A 21,655-nucleotide genomic window follows, 5' to 3' on the forward strand; every position below is an offset into this window, starting at 1 on the left:
ATTTTCATCTCGGTGCATAACTGCTGAAATAAATTTATATTCTACATCAACATCCTAACACACACATAGATAGCAAGCAAAAACTAGTTATTTATCATTTAAAGAAGAATAAGCCAAGTCGTTTAAATTAGTTATATTGAAATTGTAAGAACGTTATAAGAAAAATTGCGTGTTTTGCCAGTTTTAACCGTAACTACTAGAATCTGTATTATACAATGCTGATGCTATCTCAATTTTGATTGAATAAAAAGTACACTGTTTATTCCAGATGTCGCTGCGTCATCCCGTCAGACACTGATATTTGTGCTTGTAGGGACGACGCGCTTTTGCAGACAGTATGCCGGTGGTTTGGGCGTGGAGATTACGCGGTATTGTTCATAAAACTTTACTGCTTATCTTGAACATTTTACTAAAATAATCCTTTTTTTAAGCATCTATAAACGGGCCCTTTGCAGATAACGGTCATATGGTGCAAAATAACACATTGGTGGAGGGAAAAGCTATGCTCTGGGACATTAAAACAGAGAAAGGTCAGGCATGACTGGTTGTTCACCGCGGTCAAACGTCTCAGGCAGCTTTTCTTTCTATTACGAAGTTTTTTGTTCATGTTATAGTGTTAGTACGAGCAAGGATAGATAAAAATAGTTGATGAGTGTAAGCATATTCCCATTTCCTCAGGTAAACTAGTGTTTTTACTTTGTAAATGTTTCGCATCCGAACCAAAGTGCTTTGAAAAAATGGCGCCGACAAATCCGCATAACGCTATTTTCAAACACGTAGAACCTTTTTAGTAAAGCTCCAAAAAACTTAGTAAGCTATTAGGATATCTTATCTTTGCAGTACTTTTCTTATTTTTTGCATATTTCTGTCGTTTGACCGCGGTCGAGACTGGTTGAAGTCTCTTTTATGGATGCCCCAGTATCTTGCATGCCCTCCAGGGCCGGGTTGTTCAAAGCACGATTAAGCTAATCCAGGATTAGAGTGAATATTACTTTCAGTTTTTTAACTTCTTAGTGAGGTTTTCTGTTTATATTTCCTGTCCTCTATTTTTGACATCGACTAATCTCAAACTCCACAAATCATAAGCAATAAAAACACTTTTATACACGAGAAATTGAACCCTGGATAAACTTTTAATCCTGGGTTAGTGTTAATCGGCTTTCGAACAACCCGGCCCTGAAAGGTGTTATTTTGTAGCATGTAATCGTTACCTGCGATGAGCCCATTCACTTATTTGCATTGAAACATGTCATTGCATGACTCATCTACTTCGTTGTTGTTCTGTGAATTATCTAAACGCTCCTACCTTTAAAACTAGGTTTGTGTTATTTGCATTAACCTTTGGATTTAGCAGATAACTCGAGCCTCGTCCTTGATAATTATCTAGCTATCATGCAAAAACCGAACTCAATACCCGTTAAATAGATGTATCATAGTCTATCGACATACATCCCCACGGGGGTCTCTTTCTATTTTGCACTAACAAGTATTCTAGATTTATCTTATAAGTGTTGATAACTGTGTTTTGGTACCGCTTAACGTGTTCCATTCCAATACATAATGCCACTTCTCAGGACATTCTGCCTCTAAGCCAATGCACGGGAACTATTTGTCCTCAAATGGAGTTGACATTAATATTATATTCCATTTTCCATGTCTGGGATGTAGCTCAAGACCGGCGAGTCTCACTTACACTCGTAAAGGTAAAAGTGAATTATGGTATCTTTTTGTGGCATTTCTCAAAATTTCCGAAGAGTATACCCGTCGTTTTTATATCGTCAATCAAGCGCACAATGTTGCTTGATATAGCCTCTAGTTTAAATTATCTTTGTTTGCTTTAATCGACGACAGATGCTCTGTAGAAAATCAAAAACGTTGTAAGCAGGGAAATGAATAAAAACAACCAGAAAAACATCCGGTCCATTATCAGAGCTGCAATACGCCACTCTTCTCTCTGCCTGTCGTCTTCTTGTCGGGCGCGAACGTCCTCAGCTAGAGTATTGATATCCTCGAGCAGCCTTTCAGCGAACAAACTGTGACCTCCTATAATGCTCATACTGCGAACGCTTCGCCTGCTCGGAGTACTTCGCCCGCTCTGAGAAATAATCGACATGTCGTCGCGAAACTTTCGTGGGCTCTCCAGTTCCGGAAGCGTCATGTAAGTGTCATCATCGTACACTACATCGCCGTTCAAGTCGAACTCAATTTTCTTTCTTTTGGCTTTTGGCGTCATTTTAGCTTCCTCTTCTGTTTCATTCTTGTAGCAGAATACTTTTGCCATGTATCCCAGGATGATGACACGGACCCATCCAGGCATTGGCGAAGTCGACGGACTTCGGTGAAAAAAGTTCAAAACGGTGCAAGTGCCGACAAGTGACATTGCAGTGACAAACATAGTTGCGATGAAATACTGACCCAGTAATGGTACATCGTCGGAAGTTGCTGGGAGTGTTTCGGCAACAAGTAACAAAAACACAGTCATTGCTAGCAGCACAGTGATTCCCAGACCGACTTTTTCTCCAGATTCCGGTGGTAGGAAAAACTTGATCAGTGTCAGACAAGAAATCAAGGCACAGGGCAAGATTAAATTGAATACATAATACAAAGGCTTTCTCTTGATGATTAAGTTCAAAGTAACATCATAATAAGGATATGGGCAACAGTTATAATACACTTTGTTTAACTTCGCCGGCATTGCTATTAGATTCCATTCGCCATTTTGCATGTAGAGGTTGAGATCGGCTGATGGTTCTGCCGATTGCATTGTTAAACGGTCTCCCTGGAAAGTCCATGAGCCAAATTTCAAGGAACAATTTTGTTTGTCAAATGGAAAATTTGCCACGTTGATTTTGCAGGTACTCGTAAAAGACGCTGGGGCATTCCATTCATTGACGCCATTAGCATGCAGAATGACAGAGGTTTTATATTTCTCTAATCCACCGCCATTGCTGTCATCGGCACTGTAGATAAAAACAACATTTGACTACTTATGCCATTTTGTAATTTTTTCGTTGTTGTTTTTAGCTATTACTACTAATCAATAACGAAAAAAAAGAAACATAATTACTCCTGGTGGCTTCATAACGTAGTAGTAAAGCTTGAGTTCTGTATCGCGAAGATTTTGAGTTCAAATTCCCTTTAAAGTCTTAAAAGCTGTCTTTAGTTGATTTACTTTACTTTTTCTCTTAATGTTTTCCTTTTTTGCAACTCGGCTTAAGGAGGCTCGATGTAGTTTTTTTAGACTAAGGGTGGTTGTTTTGAAAATTAAAATTACCTAGGAAGCCAATGTTCGATTTTTGCCAAAATACACCATAATGATCAAATGTGACCAAATTTTAATTTTTTACCCGTCACTTAGTCACAACGGTTACCATAGCAACGATTGACGTTTTCTTTTGTTCTCAAACAAGCTTGATTTTCTCGAAATCTAGACTGACACTTGGTGTTTATTTTTTGATATGTTAAAGTTTAGTAGATTGACTAACTGTTGACGAAATTTTAGAAAAATCTGTAAGAGCGTTTTCAAGTAAATCAAGAATGAAATTTTCAGAAAAACACCGTTTTAATATAAAATAGGCGCCTTAAGATTGTTTCGTATTATTTGAGCACAGTTTCTCTCACTGAAATATAAATACTTACACCATCAAAGACCATTAACTAAAAGCGAAAGACTTTTTGCTTTAATTTGTTAAAATATATCGACTGCCGATTGTAAGAAATTATAAGAAAATACCAAAAACTTCATTCTTGATTTACTCTAAAACGCTCTTACAGATTTTCCTAAAATTTTGAGCACAGGTAGTAAATCTACTGTACTTGAACATATCAAAAAATGAATACCAAGTGTCAGTCTAGATTTCGAGAAAACCAAGCTTGTTTGAGAACAAAAGAAAACGTCAATGGTTGCTATGGTAACCTTTGTGACAAAGTGACGAGTAAAAAATTAAAATTTGGTCATATTTGATCATTATGGTGTATTTTGGCAAAAATCGAACATTGGCTTCCTAGATAATTTTAATTTTCAAAACAACCACCCTTCGGCTAAAAAAACTACATCGAGCCTCCTTAATTGCAGATCATTGTCATTGTTAACATTTATAATTTTTGACCTAGGTTAAAACAGGAGCCCGTTACGGTAAAATTTATAAATTCACTGTCAAACAAACATAAAAACAAATAAATAAACAAACAAAATCATACAATCAAACAAAACTTGATTTAACTTAATTCCCACTAGTGTGCAAAAGGGACAGATATGGTATTGTTATCAAGTAAAAATATTGAAGAACGACTTTAATGAACCATGGCGCCTAGTATACGCTAGAATATAAACGCATAAAATGCATTTAATACTCGTTTTACTCACTTATTGTAGAGTATTACATCAGGAATCCATACTTTGGATGGGTCCACATTCACTGATTTTATTTCACCATAATGGGACGTATTCCATCCTAACATCGGATTTTTCCAGTTCTGTAAAAAATGTAATAAACGCTTCTCGCGCGCCTCCCCCCCCGCAGGGGGGGGGCCCGGGGGTGAGGGACCTGGGCGCCCGGGCGTCGTCGTGATCGGGCACGGCCACGGTAGAGCAACGGAAGGAGAGATGAGGGGACCGCGCGGATGCGGGCCGCCATGACGGCCGGCCGTCAAACGTGGACACAGGGACCAGAGGATGGCAGCACGAAGCAGCGGCCCGCCAGGGGGGGGCACCCCCCCCCCCCCCTTGTACGTCCGAGGGTTAAGAGATGTTTTATATTATTATTGACAACAACTTAGAAATAAACTGACTTTAATTTCATCAAAGTAAGTTTTGCCTCCGTAATAAAAACGAATGTATAGAGTATATTTATTTTTATTAAAAACTAGCCATGGTATATTGTAATTCCTGAGTTTCGATTGGTTGACAGGCCATGGTATATGAGCTCATATACCATTGACACAAATATGGTAGGTGTACGCATCAGCGAGAACAGCTAGAGAGCTCAAATATTCCAATTCTTTGGGTGTTTTTTTAACAATTATTCCACTTGTGCTTGTTGGTTATGAGATAGTTATAGCCAACTCGGCGCTACACGCCTCGTTGGCTATCTACCATCTCATATCCAACGCGCGCTCATGGAATAAATGTTAAATACTGACGGCTGTATCCTGACGGCTAGATGCTTCTGATCGAATCATATTTGGAAGTGTTGGTTTTAGTGAAGGGAGAAAAACCGGATAATACGGAGAGAACAAGATGATTTAAACGGTTTGTCCATCTTATAAATCTAGTTTTTTTCCCGATAAGCAAAATGATAGATACAAGAGAGCAAAAAAAAAAAAAAAAAAAAAAAAAAAAAACTGAAGGCAACAAAGCCAATACCTGGCGAATCCAAACGTTAAGGGTGAGAAGCTGAGACTTGCTGTTCTATAAACACAAAATAAAACAATAATGTACTTGTCATCGTGGTAAATCTTTTATATAAGCTAATACATATTTTATTATTCTCTTTATTAAGCTATTTTGGTCTCCTGTTGCAGCCTTCGAGATTATAATCCATTCGTGTGAAATCCCCTAAATCTTATGTTTACTAAGGTACCTCATGATTAAAACTTAGACCAAATCACAGGCTAACTAAATATACTGGAAAACTATGGATTTAAATTATCACTAGAGGAATAATTAATTCGCTGTTTTCACCGTTCCTAAAATACCCCTTGTTTATCCCCGCCCCCCTGAAAACTTTTTTCCATGAGCATTGTGAGCAGAAATTGAAAACAAAGCTTATACAAACTTTTGGGGTAAACAAGTTCTATTATGTGGACGTGAAAAACCCCGAATATTTTAATTTTGTATGTAGAATTTGCATTAATTAATTGTTGCAATAAGTTTATATTGGTTAATAATTTGATATTCTTTCGAGCTTCAGCTAATTCCTGTTGAAATGAATATCTATTACCATCGTAATTAACTTACCACTGATATAATTTGTATTAAGCTCAAACTGAAATTGACATTGACAACGTCTGTCGTGTTGTAAACTGGCCTGACTTCTTTGTCGTAGTCTTTGAACAAGTCCCTCAGAAGGCGGAACTCTTCTGTTTCGCGTTTGACTGAAACCATAACAAGAAGCAAACGAAGATAGACGAATTCGTGAAATACCACAGAATTTAATCAAAGGATACAGAGTGTGCCAGACATGTGCGTCCGTGAAATTAGCCTCGGTGATCCTGTTTGTTATTTGAACATGTCTGTAAAATCTTTCAAAAATATGCTATGCCCAATGCGCTTTATGCCTTTAAAACCTGGGTGATTTTTATGCAATTTACTCTTTTAATGCCTTTATCCACTAGACCAGGCGTATTTTTGACGAAGCTGAGACAAACTCTGAGATGGGGTGATATGAGATAGACTAACATTCCTGCGTGCATGAAAAGAGGAAATATCGATCTGGTAGTCGCTTAAGGCTACAGCGCATGATTCATGGAAACTTTACCTAACGCATTTGCTCCTTGCCAGCATGTTGTAAAAATAACTGTTAAGTAGAGCAGATATCTGGGTAGCTTTGTGCACATTCTTCTACATGTTTCATTCTTCATCAGCTTAACTTGCTCCTGTAAAAGAGATAGTACATGATATGTTAAAACAAGCGACGGTAGAACAGAACAGTGTAGTAAAGTTTACAAGTTTTGCCTCAATTAGCTTCTTACTTCTTCCTGTTTGATATAATAAAGCGAAACCTTAAGATGGCGTACAACAGAGAGACATTATGACGTCATACCATCTGTCCACAGCAAGAAGCTTTGTTTTGGTTTTATTTTTTTTTTTCATCTTTCCTTGAAATATTTGTAATTACTTTCAAAAGAGATTATCGAGGACTTTTTAGTAAGATCTTGCTGTAGCTTGAACACCAGGGAAAGAAAATGCCACTATATTATATTTTCCAAACTTGTTTGCCTTAAAATGTCTTAGATGTGGGTATACTCTACATCAAGAATTCTACAAAATATTTACAGCCCTGCTATAAACAAAATCAACTTGACAACATTGTTCTCAGTGGAAGCGTAGGAAAGGTTTACTCTCGATCTTTTCAAACCCGGCTTTTTTAATTTTCGCTACGACTAATTGCTAATGAGAAGACAATCCTTACTGATAAAAATAAAAGTTCGATACCAGAAATTAATCCTCAAGGTAATAAGGCGATAGAGTCAAGGTTAATCCATCTTTTCAAAATACTGAAGTGGTCGTCTTTCCTTGCTGTGGTTTACTGCGGTTTACCAATATAAGTGTGTAAAATCAGACAGTGCACCACCCACAAACTAGAAATTACTCTGGAGAAATTAGACTTAATGGGGGTAACTCGACAATCGGATTAAGGTAAAAGCACTTGGCTTGGCTTGAAATAGATTTGGTTAGTTCCCCATTGATACAGCTAAATGGTAACTGAGATCTCGAAAGCTCGTCTTTTGCCAGTATGCAGATAGTTAACGCAGGCACATTCTCGGCTAACGTAGAAAGATTGGGATTGTTATGTCCCCAGAGTTGAAATTAACCACCAACGTGCATGGGAAAAAGATTCTTAAAGTACCTAACAGTCGCAAGTTAAATTCAGCTAATTTTTCATTTCTTTTCTTTCATTTCTTTTGTCTTTGATTGTCAGGCACTGCTTGTTACAAATGCACTAGTACTGTGAACTAGGCAAAAATGGGAACAATGAAAGCGGGTTAAAATATATATTTGTGTAATACCAAATTACTTTTTAACAGTTCACGTGTTTCCTTTTCGTCTTTAAGATTGCTTCAGTTAGACAATGAATTCACTTTCACTGACTTGATCGAAGAAATTGTTCAAATTACAATGAAATCTCGATTTTTTTTAACCCCCAATTTTTCGAACCTCTCGTAACTCGAACCAAAATTGTTTTTTCCCTCAGTCGAGAACTGTAAATTTTATCCCCAATATCTCGAGCTCCTCCATTTTCGTTTCCCTTGGAGATTTTTAAAAATCGAAATTTCACTGTCTCGTTTCCCTTAGCATCATTCCAGATGCTCAGCGGCATTAGTATGTTTATTTTAGTTGAACTTACTGCAACAGCTGCTTGGAGTAACTAATTATTAACAATGAAGTCTAGGCTGGAAATATTGTGTTGGCATATGAGTTATTTCTTCATTTACCAAAGTAGGCTAAAACGTGTAAATTAAACAAGAAAAGCTAATTACTTGCCTTTTCTCATGGGTGTTATTTTTAGTTGCCAATTGGCAAAACAGCTCGAATCAGATTTTTGCATTGCTTCATTAATCCTACTGCATGTATATGTTATGTTACAGAAGGAAGTCGAGAAATTGAATTTTAATCATCTACGTTTTCTTGGCAGCAGCTCATTAAAAAGTTGAAATAAAAACAATCATTTTTACCCATGTCTTGTAACTAATATGGAATGTCTTACATATATCTAAGTATTCTAACTTTAACAATACGCGAAAATTAATCAAACAAGAAATTTTATTAGAGAATAATACCGTAAAATACTTCAGTCTTAAAACGTAGCGAAAATTATCTCACGCTTAAAATTGAGCATGGCAGTACTTGGGTGCGAAGTACTTAAAGCTCTGTAATTTTATTCTCAGAATTGATTTCTGATCGTTTCGTATCAAATAAAATTAAAGCTCGTCACATTTTAAAACATTTCTTCTGGCTTAGATGATTATAATCGATTTAGTCGAAAGTTCGTTTTATTTGTTTAAATTTAGTTGCCTCTTTCCTTTTAGTGAGCAGAAGTTACTGCGCGATTTTATTCACCCATTCACATTCGTAAGATCTTGAGGTCGAGTCGTAAAAACTGAAATAAAAAATAAGTTATCCCTAAATCTCACCTTTCAAAGGCATCCATTAATTTCCGTGGTCCAAGAATGTTTACTTCTTATTTTGACAGAACAGGGAATCCTGGAGTTCGCTTCTGTGAAGATATGCCTCTCTACGCAAGTTTCGAAAGCGCGCAAAGTCGGCGAATCAATAACCCCACAATAAGGAACGTTTTCCAAGGAAGTGAATTATTTTAGATGTCGACACAACCTGAAACCCAGCGCTGGTGACAGCCGGTACAGCGTGAAGTTCAAATGAAATTTCCAGAGACAGCTTGGGTCTAACCGTGGGAAGTCCCACATACATAGAAAAGCCAATTTAACCACTCACAAATAAACAGGTGGCCCAAAACCGCTGTCGAATAATATGAAAACAAGCGCGTAGAATATGTAAACAAGGCCCATTTAATAGCTAGTACCTGGCTTAGATAAAAGACGATGTTTTTTGAATTTACTCAACAAATTATTTTGTCTTTATGTTTTCTTAACATGGCTTTGCTTGCCATAAAGTATTTTAAACGTAACGAAATGCGTTTGAAGATTTTTGGTAGACGATTTCATTTTAGATTGTTAGAAAATGTACCGCCAATTGAATTTTCATTACCTATAACTTCATTTAGACAACATTTACACAATGTAAATGGAAATTGCCAAATTTTCCTTCTTTTTTCCGTCAAAGACAGAAATGTCTCTCCCAGACATTTCATTTCGAAGAGGATCGAGAGTATTTTTATAAATGTGTGGTTGTTTAATGTGTTACGATACAACCCACCCGACTTATCAAAGGACGCCGAAATAAATTTAATATTCTAACACAAGATTGTAAATTATTTTCCATGCATGAGCTGAATTTCACGCCATGACGCAAAGCGAAAAGCGCATACGTTATAATTGTAAGTAATGAAAGAGGGGAATTATTTAGCAGTGAGCATCACAATTGAGTTATAAAATTATAATGTTTAATACCAGGCGGATCCAGTAGCACTTGTTCCCTCAGTGCTGTGCAAAGTATCCCGCTACGTTTAAATAAAAAAGAAAAGCATGGAAAACTCGCTACCCGTAACATGGCTCTGTGTGCACTTTATGCTGACCTTGTCACATTTCTTGCCCTGTCTCTACAGCAAGAAGTCTTCGAAATGTTCAATTTGTGAGGTTCGTGGAGAACGCAACCAGTTTCCATGCTTCTATTTATTTACCTTATGACTGAGAGTGCCTTAATACATATTCAGCTATTGCTGTTTTGACATCAAGTGATAAACCGAACTGGAAAGCATCTCAGCTGAAAAATAATCCATTTATAGTCTCTCGACAAAACAGTTGTACAGATTAATAAAAGCATGAAAAACCAATTGTGTTGAGATAACTAAGCATTTGATCGTTTTACGTTAGTGACCCCCTTCGTCCCGTTTAGGACGTAAGCCTGCCAGAAGCACCCGAGTCTGACTATTGTTATGGTCTGTACCCCTTACTTGCTCAGTGGGAGCCGATCTCTTTCAGCTTAGCCATCACTCTTCGCAAAAATGGGTAAAATTTATTTATTTCACGTTGCTGGCCTGAATGCCCCAAAAATAACGCCCAGGCAACTGTTGTACTAATCACTAAACTTTTTGTCGTTCGGCCGTTACATTAACGTCGTGGTTTGCTTGTAATCTTCCTAATATGGAGCCTAAGAAAACCACAATGGCAAATGACAACGAAAACGTCGCTAGAAAAAAGGTTTTATGATGAGCAGTTAAGTGGTTCTGCACATGCGTTAAACACCTGGGTATTAAAGCTGATACACCTTCCACCCCTGCTCTGCAAAGCACCCAGAGAGTAGCCAACAAATTCTGCATGAACGACGACGATGTACGTGTTCCTTTCCAGCTTAACTTTTTTTCTTTCCTACTAACAAAAATGCACGTCACTACCCAGGATCGAGACTAAAACCTCTGGCATGCATGCTAAATAACACCCCTCTCTCTCACCGCCAAACCCCCGAAAGAAACTAATTAAGATTGAGGTGCCATTCTTAACTGTCAAATCTATAAAATCTGACCCTGTCCTCATTCCTAAACTAAGCGAGAATTTAATTTAAGTCTAGGAATAGCTTGTGGGAGGAGCGGTGGCCTAATGGTTAGCGCGCTCGCCTCCGAGTCGAACGGCCCGGGTTCGAGGCCTGGCCGGGGCGCTGCGTTGTGTTCTTGGGCAAGACACTTTACTCTCACAGTGCCTCTCTCTACCCAGGTGTATAAATGGGTACCGGCGAATTTACTGCTGGGGGGTAACCCTGCAATGGACTAGCATCCCATCCAGGGGGGAGTAGCAATACTCTCAGTCGCTTAATGCTACGGAAACCGGGATAAGCTCCGGCCTGTATGGGCCACTAGGCTCGAAGCAGACTTTACTTTACCTAGGAATAGCTTTATCTTTTGTAGGCCTGATTTTATCTAATAATCAGAGCACAGTTTCAACCTAGTCATAGGCCTTAGCTATAGAGCAGATATCATTGATGGCATCGACTGTGTACGAAAGGTACGTTCTAACACAGTAAGTTCTGACACCGATAGACTCAATGACTGGATTTAAATTCATCGACATTGTTGTCGGCGTTGCTATAGTGGACTACAGTTTTCAGTCTGCCACGGCTACTTTCGGCAAACCTTTTGATACCGGTCATTAAATGAACTTCTGTTTAGTGAAGCATTCATTACCGCCGTTGTCGTGGTTTCCTAAAGTCTGTGATCTATCTGATGGCCAATGAGTGATCATAATTTTGGTATTTCATAATTAACACATAAATGCTTCAAAATGCCGCAGTATCGACAACGTAATGAATTTTAAATTGAGTTTTGATATAACAGTGTCATTGAGTCGACTAGTCAAATAAATAGAACTACTTGCACGTTAAGTTCCTTTAAGAGAATAACCTGAAAGAATGGAAAAAATAATTACTTGCACGACTTCATTTGGTCCAAAACTGTATTCTTTTTCCGCCAAACATTTTCTTAGCAAAATGTTTGATAGTTTTTTTAGCTGTAAACTTAGACACGACGATTATACATAATGATGTGTTAAATTTGTTTAAAAGACTCGGTATCAGATCGCCAAATGCAAACATAGACTGAAAATGCTATTGTATTCGAATATCTATTTGTTCAGATATTATTTACCTAAGTTTTTGTTTTCCCTGCGCGCGGACTTCCAAACAAAGAAAGAAAAGAAATACGTGTACAACTAGATAGTCTTGACCTGAGTATATTGTTAGGCCCACAACCTGCTCAATAGAGGCCAGCGAGAATGAAGCTCGCATTTGCGATTATTTTGTTCATTTTTTGTCTGCCTTTATCATACGGAAACGAAGCCGAAGGTAAGATGGTTTTACTTTTTAGAAGAACTTGAAGAACAAAACACGAACAAATTGCATCAATTTAAAACACGTCACAGTTTACTGCTGAGATCCCACATTTTGTGAAATATTTCCTGGATTTTTGTGCTTTATCTTTTCAAACAACGAACGTAAGATCGGAAGAGACGGGTAGGATTTTCTCCGAACAACTTTCATGGCATTTCCGAAATAAACGAAAATGAAAAAAAATTGCAAACAAAAGCCTTGTAGAGTGATCAAATAAAAAAAATTATACTTAAAAGTTCAAAAGCAACACAACTTAGCATTGATGTTTTATTCGTTTGGTCAGTTATTCTTTTTTTAAATCAACCACATCTTGAGAGTTTATTTTTAGAATTTGTGACTGTTCTTATACCGGAACAAATATTTCTCTTGAATCAAATTTTTTAATGTAATTCAGTGTTTCGCGTATACGTACGGTGGAAATATCGATACGAATGATGTATTTTTCACCATTTTTTGGGTCTTTAGTTGAATTGGTTTTATTGAATAGGCTGGGCTAGCTATCTTGTTGATTTTTCTCTCTATACAAGCTTGCAAAATTTGCACTGCTTCAATTCACAAAAAAGCCTAATACGACGCCTTCATTCCTGGGCAGCATAAACAGATTCGCGACTTAAATAAGCCACACATTCAGCGCGTTCGGCGGATTAAATTTGTATGAAAAGCACATTAGAATTTGAAATAGGAAAAAAATGCAACTTAAGAAGCGCGAGAAAATGCAAATGCAAATTGCAGTTAGCCTAACTTTGGCTCCTGATTGTTTAAAAAAGATCATGTTTGCTGCATGCGATGCATGTGATCAGTCAAAACACATTACACGAGAATTCACGACAAATCACAGTGCTCAACTTATGCAGACTTGTTATCATGCATTAGTCGCTCCTGAGCATTGCATTAAGGGTAGGCAATCTTTACCCTGACACTATTTCGCTCCAGTCTTTCATCACCTTTGAGGAAAAAATAAGTCGTGACTGGAAACGAGTCTGCAACTAATGCAAAACTGAAAGCAAAATATTTTTTACGTTCGCTAATCGATAAATACATTTTCTAATTTTCTTGCCTGCCAAGAATTTAGACTTTCAGCTCACGATAAAAAAAGATTTAGTCATTTCGCTAATACACAAATACCGTTTTCGTTGTAATCCGTTATCTACTGAAAGTGGAAAAGCGAAATATAACTCTGCTCATTCATGTAATGTCATTTTACTTTGCATGAAAGAAAATAAAGGAGTGGAAGGTTTGTACCAAGGTGACATATTACTGAATCAGCAGCAAGAAGAGGCCCTGAAATCCACAAAGGCCAGGGCTGCGGGTTATCGACTTTGGCCGGGTGGCGTGGTACCATATGCTTTATCAAGTGAATTTGGTAAGAACATCAAACTACAAAAACAGTTGGCTTTGTCAATCTTTAAACTTCCCTTCTTCCCTTATTTTATTTCTAATTTTTTTACTAGCTTAGATAAAGTGTCCCCCTTATAGTGCTTTTTTCCTGCATTTTTACTGGCTGAACCAAAAGCATAGTTTATTCTAAGCGCGTGTGGTTTGTCCAAAACAATTAAACGTTTTATTTAAGGCTATCAAGTCGCGTCACATTATTTCCCCATAGTCAAAATGGGTGAGTTAAAAAATAATGCAAGCACATGTTTAGCGATTGGAGACGGTCGGAGACAGTAGGTTAGATTTATTTCAAGTCAGTTCCATGATTACGTGCTCGAAAGAGATTCGTGCAATGGACGTTTTCGATTGGCTGTCAATCAGTTGCGATTTTCTACGTACAATGCATAGATCTCTGCAGTGTACGTCAATGGCGTGGAATTTAATTAGAATCTTGAAAGTTTCTCTCGGGGAAGGGGAGAGAGAGAGGAGAGAAGCAAAGTGCATTTATCTTGATCTATCATCAACCGAACTTTTTCTTTCTAAAGAAAAATACACTTCAAATACACTTCAAATAAGTAAGAGGCAGTAAGAGAGCGAATGCACGAACGAAGGAACGAACGAACGAACAAAAGAAAGATGGAAGGAAGGAATCGATTAAATGATCGATCTAGTAATTAATCAATCATTTAATTAGCTAATCGATCAGTTCAACAAATTGTAGCAGGGGTGGGGGGGGGGGGGGGGGGCAGTTACCCCCGCCAGGAAAACTAAAAAACAACTAAGAAAACTAAAGAAAGAAAAAAATAATAAATAAAAAAAAAAAACAGTTGCGCCCGCCAGAAAAACTTGCCCCCGCAGACAAAAAAAGGTAGCGCCCTGTTCATCAATCTAGTTGTATAAATTGAATTTTAATTCAATCTGAGTTTTGTCCCTTATCTTTCTTATATTTTGTGAACAGAGGGGAAAGACGCATATGTTTTCTTGTTTAACAAAGCATTAGCTGAATGGGAACATCAGACCTGCATTAAATTCAAACAAAGGACAACAGAGACGGCTTACATCTTATTCACATACGGAAAAGGGTAAACAGCCAATAGCTACGGTAATGTTAATACAGTTATTATAGGTGGACGCAAGGCGTGTTTTATTAGAAATGCACAAAGACATTAGTTATTTATGGTTTTTAGAGTGATTTCATTTAACCCGTGAAACAATATCTACCAGTTTGTGCGTAATAGTCGAACGGAAACAAAAGAAAACAATGGAATTTGTGTCTAATAGTATCTAAAAGCGGAGTGTAATAACTATTTCACGGGTTAACTGAAATCACTCTAATGACAAAACCATAGCTTCACTGCAACCAAATGTGTCTCCCTGGCGTTATAATTTAAAGTTACAAGCAAACACGATTAACTTTGAAAACTGGTACCTCAACAATATTTCAAGACCCCTTCCTTTTACGAAGTTATTTTAATATTTCAACGAATTTGATGGCCATTTCGCATGTCTATATTTGGCTAAAATCCGTGACACAGTCCGTTTTAACAAGTGAAGCTATATGCTCAAGCTAACAAATCAAAACTCATTCTCATTTCCCTTACCGCTTTATAATAGATGCTATTCATACGTCGGTTACCAAGGAAACAAGCAGACTCTTAGTCTTGGCCTAGACTGCTGGGCAACAGGAACGCTCCTGCATGAAATAGGTATACTTATTTATACCTAATCGTACTTTTTTGGTACGCTTCGGCGGCATATCAGGCGATTTGGTCGAGCCATGGTTCGTATTTTGGCGAGATTTAGTGGAGCCAAAATACCCATGACGAGACCAAACAAACCTAAAATGCCACCAAAGCGTACCAAAAAGGTACGATTAGGTATTTACCGTACCCAAATTCAGAATTTAGCCAAAAACTTTGGAACTCCGGCTCTATTGTATCAGTATAAATGTCTCCGGCAGTACTCGTCGGCAAGCATCGCGCAATTGGCGAGCGCGCTTAAGTTTAGTTTTGGCGGGAAAGTTTTAACTTCTTCTTCTACCGGTAAACACCAGCTCACCCTAAATTACGAGATTCTGCTTTATTGGTAAAACCTCTTTTTAATTCATCGCACGTTAACACTACTTTAATTGAAAGTGTCCATGATATCGTGGCATATCAGGTCAGTGACCTGATATCGTTGGATATCAGGACAGTAGATCGCCCTTCTGATTGGCTACTTGTGAATTCGGGTACGGTAATGTATGATATTACCGCTGTTTCTTTTGCCTTAGGGAACATTCCATTATTATTGTGGATACATAAGGATTGGCAATTAAAATTCTTTTTGTTTGAAATCAATTTGACAATGCTGGTTCCCTTGTCGCTGTTAAAAATAGCTTTACTATGAAATGTTGCATGCATGAAAGAATGTTGTCATGTAATTATCTCATCTGAACAGTATAGCAGTGCTGACCGGGCATTTTTCTTTCATTAAGTCATGATGTCAACGAGTTTGTTACATGTGACGTCATACGCTCAGATAACTCGTTTTCCAGTGCCTAGCTATCCCCTCGCACTTATCGTATGTGAACATCTGTGGATAGTCTGAGGACTATGCTACACACGTTGGCGTTAGTTTATTGATATGCACAAGCTTAATTCAGTTATGCAAATCTTAATTTTTATTCTTGTGGTATTCCTGCTTATCGTCTTTTGTTGCATGCTTATTTAAGGACACGCCCTCGGATTCTTTCACGAGCAAGCACGGCCCGACAGAGATATGTACATCAACATTGACTGGCAGAACATCCAAGAGGGTAAGAGAAATTTATTCGTTATTAATTTTATACTCTCCTTCCCTAATAATTTTACTATAATTGCAATAATCAAGACGCCAACTGAAATAGTATTGTAGTGTATTTAATTTTCCGGCGCGTTGGATATAGATGTATATATTTTTTTGTGTTTTTTGGCTTTTTTTTGGGGAAGGGTATAAAATCGATAGTAAATTTTTGTCGAGTAGCCGTTTTGGAAAGAGCCTTATGTAAAAAAAGAGGGAATTGAGTTTTTACGGTTATGGTTTTATTTATGATTATATTCCTAGGAAAGGCTTCAAACTTTGACAAGATGAGCCTTGAGCAGCAGCAGTCTTGGATGCCTTTTGGAACCCCGTATGATTACTTCTCTATTATGCATTTCTCTTCGTATGCATTCACAAAGAACTACAAACCAACCATCACACCTAAGAACGAGAAGGTGAGGCCATATTGTCAACAAGAAACAAACAGCGCCTAAAAAGAAATGTACGAAGAAGAATGCTGCTTCTTAAAACATGGACTTTTAACACTACCACAGAAGTAAAAATTCATTCCTTTTCAAACAAGGAAAATCAATCAATCAAACAATCAATCTTTATTAACGTGGTCGGCACGCTTAGCTTAAGAGCTAGTTTGCAGGTGCGCCACGAAATAAAAATACAAAATAGAAAAATAAAAACCCCTTTGGAAGTGTATAAAGAGTGTATAAATTAAGCTTTATTTACGAATAACTACATATTAAATTATTGTTTAACTAAGAATAAATATAAAAATTTAAAAAATATTATTACTAAACAGTAAAATAGCAATCATGAAAATTGACAAACTTCTCGGTCAAAGTCCCGTAAGATTTAATGTTCTTAAATTCGTCTTAAAAATCGTGTAAGTTTTTACTTTTCTTGTTTCGTCTGGTATAGAGTTCCACAGTTTCGATGCAGTATATCTCCACGATCTTAGGCCATATTTAGTTGATTTTACTTTAGGAAGGTCCACAATTGTGTTGCTTCTGAGGTTATAAGTGGAGCATCTTATTGTTATGAATTCACGTAAGCTTGCAGGACCGCCGGGAATCGCTGACTAATGTCTTAAAAACTGTGGACAATATTTTCGTAAAAGGACAGATTCTAAGGGCAGATTCTACTCATAACAGAATTCTGAGCCGTTGCTTACGAGTTTTAATCACAATATAAGCTTTTCAGTTTTATCCACCATCACATTGCTCTGTCATGCAAACTGCTTCTATCATTTATCACCGCTCCTGTAATTCAATCGTACTGATGTATATAATAATATATATTTCAAATTTTATTCTCATGATCAGTCATGGCACTTTCTTCTCAGATTGCTTTAAGTAATGTGTCTGGATAAACTGACATCTGATATGGGTAGCTACATTTTAGCCTGAAATAGAATGGAATTTCTTATGAGTATGACTTGAAGAGAAAATGCTTCGTGGCTTTTCCTGTCACAGTTGCAAGGCTCTAACATTCTTAAGGTCTTTAAACATATCGCCACACGAGGAATACGTTACTGATAAGATCAATCCAAGTATAACTTTCCAGTAGAAGAAGAGCATCCTGACTGACATTTAATTTATTTCTTATTGATATGTTGTAAAGATCCGCCACCATTACATCGGACAAAGAGATGCCATTAGCTACCTGGATCTGCAGCAAATAAACTTAATGTACAAGTGCCCTGGAAGTAAGTCAGTTTCTGATTAATGATAAATTATATTGCCAGTCATAAACATTCTTATTTGATTTACAGTGTTTTTAAACACAGCGCCAGTTACACGATTTCGATTCCTCTAAGTTCAGTGTATTACTTGGCAGTCATTTCTTCTGATTGGGCGAATGTTATTACAGTCCGTTTATGTAGAACCGTTTTAATTTGTTTATAGATTTGTTTTTGGTGTTTTATAAAATAAATGAACGAAAAAACGAACGAACGAACGAACGAACGAACGAACGCATGAACGAATGAATGAATGAATGAATGAATGAATAAATGAATGATGGATGAATGAATGATGGATGGATGAATGATGGATGGATGGATGGATGGATTAGTGAACAAAGGAAAAAATAAGTTAGACGAACGAACGGACGGACAGGCGGTTGGTTAGCTGGCTGACTGGAAGGATGGATCGATAGCGGATGGATGGATAAATAATAGACGTATCAAGAAATGATCTACTCTTAGGTATCAAATTCGCACATTAAGCATAAGACACTAGTGCTTTTGATCTTGGCAGCGCTGAGGGATCTTATCTTACTTATAGACATTATTAATGAAAACCTATCTTTTTAATACTAAAAATATTGTTTTTCTTGCATATCCCTTAAATTTAAGATGCAGCTCGCTACTATGACACAATCTGTGAAAATCACAGCAAGCAAGTCACGTGTTACGGTGGAAGAAAAATTAAAATTACATACGCCAACTATGGAAGAAAATCTTTTTCAAAATGTGGATTTGGAGGCTTTAACACCAACTGCGAAAGCGCCACGTCTTTTGAAAAAGTAAGTATTTCAACCACAGGTCTCTTGATACTCTTAAAAATCTCCCCAGAGGAAAATTCGTTCTTCCTTCCTTCTTCCTTCCTTCTTTTCTCCTTCACTTCTTCGGTAGTTATGCTTCAGCTATAATGATAATGATAATGATAATGATAATGATAATGATAATGATAATGATAATGATAATGATAATGATAATGATAATGCATTTATATAGCGCATTTTCCATACGTTCTAATGAGCTTGACACACCAGACCACAACACCGGGAGCTTCGTGCTTCAGTGTGTGGGTTCTTTAACGTCCCCTGTTATAATACTGAAGATACAGGAGACGGGACCTACAGTTTATCGTCCTTTTCCGGGAAGACTAGGATGTCTAACATTTGCAGATGTAATTACAAAGGCAGCACATTCTGCTCAGTTATTTTAAGACCCTGAGTGTTGGTCCGGTCTGGGGTTCGAATCCACGACCTCCTGCACAGCAGTCCGGTGCACTGTTCATTGGCTGTATCATTCTGGAACGAATTTACCGAGTGGTACCGCTTACAATGCAAAGAGCATAGCGTGACAGCTTTGACAGAAAATGAAATAATATATGGCGTCTTAAAAGGCTCATCTTCGCTTCAAACTATCAACCACCTTATACTCATTGGCAAGTTTTTCCTGTTTATCTGCGCTAAAAATGACAAGAAATATATTAATTTGCGGGTTTTGTCGGCTACGTGCGAAAAAAAAAAATAAATCTCGAAAAGTACATCGCCTTACGTGCAAATAAACTCTATCATTTTAATTTTAAGTGGAAAGATTTCTTTTAAATAATTATCACATCATCGGTAGCATTTCACTCTCTTTGTTTTTTTGTGTGTAACATTTTAATTAATTGTCGTTTGTAAAAAGTAAGTAAGTAACGTAGTGTGAATAGTGTTTTGTATTGCGAGCTATTAGGGACGTATATGTAGAATAATAAAGGAACCGTATACAAATAATCTATGTTTTTAAGTTAGTAAGCCATTATTTAATTAAAATGTGTCTCGTTGTATTAATGTAATTAGCGTAATGTATTGTACTTTAGCGTTGTATTGTGAGTAAGAATTCAGTATATTTTAGGAGTAGTCATAATAAGTTATCCTTGTAATTAACAATTTCTTTTTTCCTTTTGAAAATTTTCATGTAAAAAGTATGCCTCTTGTAAATAGCCCGTTGTAAATATGTATTTCTCTGTAGTACCTATGAAAATAGTGTTGCGTGTAATAAAGTTTTCATTAAAAAAAAACAGGCAAAAATTATAGAAAACCCGGAAAATTCTTTTAACAGGTCAGCAAAGCATGCAACGGTCGATCATCGTGCTTGCTTCAAGCAACAGACGAGGAATTTGGTGACCCATGTCGTTACACTCGCAAGTATCTGGACTTTAAATACGAGTGCCATCCTTGAGGTCAGTTGGGTAACTGTAGAAATAAACCTTTGTTAGTTTTTGTAACTGGACTCAGTAACAAAAACCAGCTTTATTTTCCACTTTTGGTCACACAGTAGTAAGCAACCCACGATACACAAAACTTCGAAAAAAAATGATGACGACTGGTACATTTGCCCACATTTCCTAACGCTGGGGAAACCTGAAAACGCTTACCGTAAATGATCTAATAAACGCCCTCTCAAAAAAAGCCTTATCTAATAAAAGCCTCTCCTGAAGTGTAAAGTTTGTATTAGACGCCCCCTCTAATAAGCGCCCCGTGTCTAATATACGCCCCCTCCAAGAATACGTAAGAATCTCCTCAAAAACCAAGGAAATGCTCCATAGAGTAAAATCACTCAATATATTTAGTTCCTTGCCCGACTCGGATATCGAATAGCCCAACAACGCCAACATGGTTGACCTCGATGACGATGAAAACATCAATATCGAATTATGAACGGCATCTCTAGGCTTTGCATTAGCGCAGATTAGATTAGTCTCCTACTTCATGTCGCCCCGTCGTCTCTTCGTTCTTGTTTGTTTGGGGGGGGGTCCCAACTCTGTTTTTTATCTTACTCCACTAGCAAACTACGCATCCTAATTTGTTTTGTTGACGTTGTTGCAGTTAAAGTGAAATAAACGCGTCTCTCTCATAAACGCCTCATATCTATTTAACGCCTCCCCTAGGACCCCGAAAATTTAATAGACGCCCCGGGCGTTTATTAGATCATTTACGGTATAGAAACGCGCATAAAAGTCTTAAACTTCAAACTTAGCGCACGCAATGCTGCTAGTACAGGGACAAATTTTGGGGAAAAAATATTTTCTATGTTTATGTTGGCTGTGTTAGGTTCTCAAGGTAATGTTGTAAAATGTACAGCCGCCATCTTTTTTTTCTTAAAAAAAATCGGTATAACAAGCGATTGGAAAGAAAATGTTTTGATATTCTTTTAGGTCGTTATCCCTTTGGTTTAGTTACGTTTGTGATCCCTTAGGTAGTGATCTCTTTAAAGTAAATGTAAAACATTTTTCTAAGGTACTGACGAGTTTGCATGGCCGTTGTTTTATTTTTTGTTTTCTTCTTCGTACCCAGCACTTGGTTCAGTTGCGGCCTACCAGGAAGAAAGACTGGAACTAGTAAAGAATATATTCTTTTGAATCACAGGGGTACTATAAAAACAAAGATTACTGTAACTTGCGGGTCAATAAAATATTAGGGAAAAACATATATCTTTGGCCTCCATATTCAGTCATAACATATTATGAACAC

General features: G+C 37.3%; 2 protein-coding genes across 2 annotated transcripts; one reads left to right on the forward strand and one right to left on the reverse strand.

Annotated features, from left to right (window-relative positions):
* Window positions 1-251: 251 nt before the first annotated feature.
* Window positions 252-9,110, reverse strand: LOC144644755 (neuronal acetylcholine receptor subunit alpha-10-like). Its single transcript, XM_078504276.1, has 6 exons — window positions 8,857-9,110; window positions 6,480-6,597; window positions 5,960-6,096; window positions 5,366-5,410; window positions 4,367-4,476; window positions 252-2,960 (listed from the first exon to the last, which is right to left on the reverse strand). The coding sequence occupies exons 2-6, from the start codon at window positions 6,580-6,582 to the stop codon at window positions 1,838-1,840; spliced, it is 1,518 nt and encodes a 505-aa protein (XP_078360402.1). The 5' UTR covers window positions 6,583-6,597; window positions 8,857-9,110; the 3' UTR covers window positions 252-1,837.
* A 4,284-nt stretch (window positions 9,111-13,394) lies between these two features.
* Window positions 13,395-21,606, forward strand: LOC144644759 (hatching enzyme 1.2-like). Its single transcript, XM_078504279.1, has 9 exons — window positions 13,395-13,601; window positions 14,571-14,694; window positions 15,227-15,318; window positions 16,326-16,409; window positions 16,697-16,848; window positions 18,029-18,113; window positions 18,765-18,934; window positions 20,244-20,364; window positions 21,479-21,606. Exons 1-8 carry the CDS (start codon window positions 13,448-13,450, stop codon window positions 20,361-20,363), a joined length of 981 nt encoding a protein of 326 aa, XP_078360405.1. The 5' UTR covers window positions 13,395-13,447; the 3' UTR covers window position 20,364; window positions 21,479-21,606.
* The last annotated feature ends 49 nt before the right edge of the window (window positions 21,607-21,655 follow it).

The sequence above is a fragment of the Oculina patagonica genome, chromosome 2 (genome assembly GCF_052425735.1).
Source record: "Oculina patagonica isolate OP01 chromosome 2, crgOcupat, whole genome shotgun sequence".
Taxonomy (NCBI): Eukaryota; Metazoa; Cnidaria; class Anthozoa; order Scleractinia; family Oculinidae; genus Oculina; species Oculina patagonica.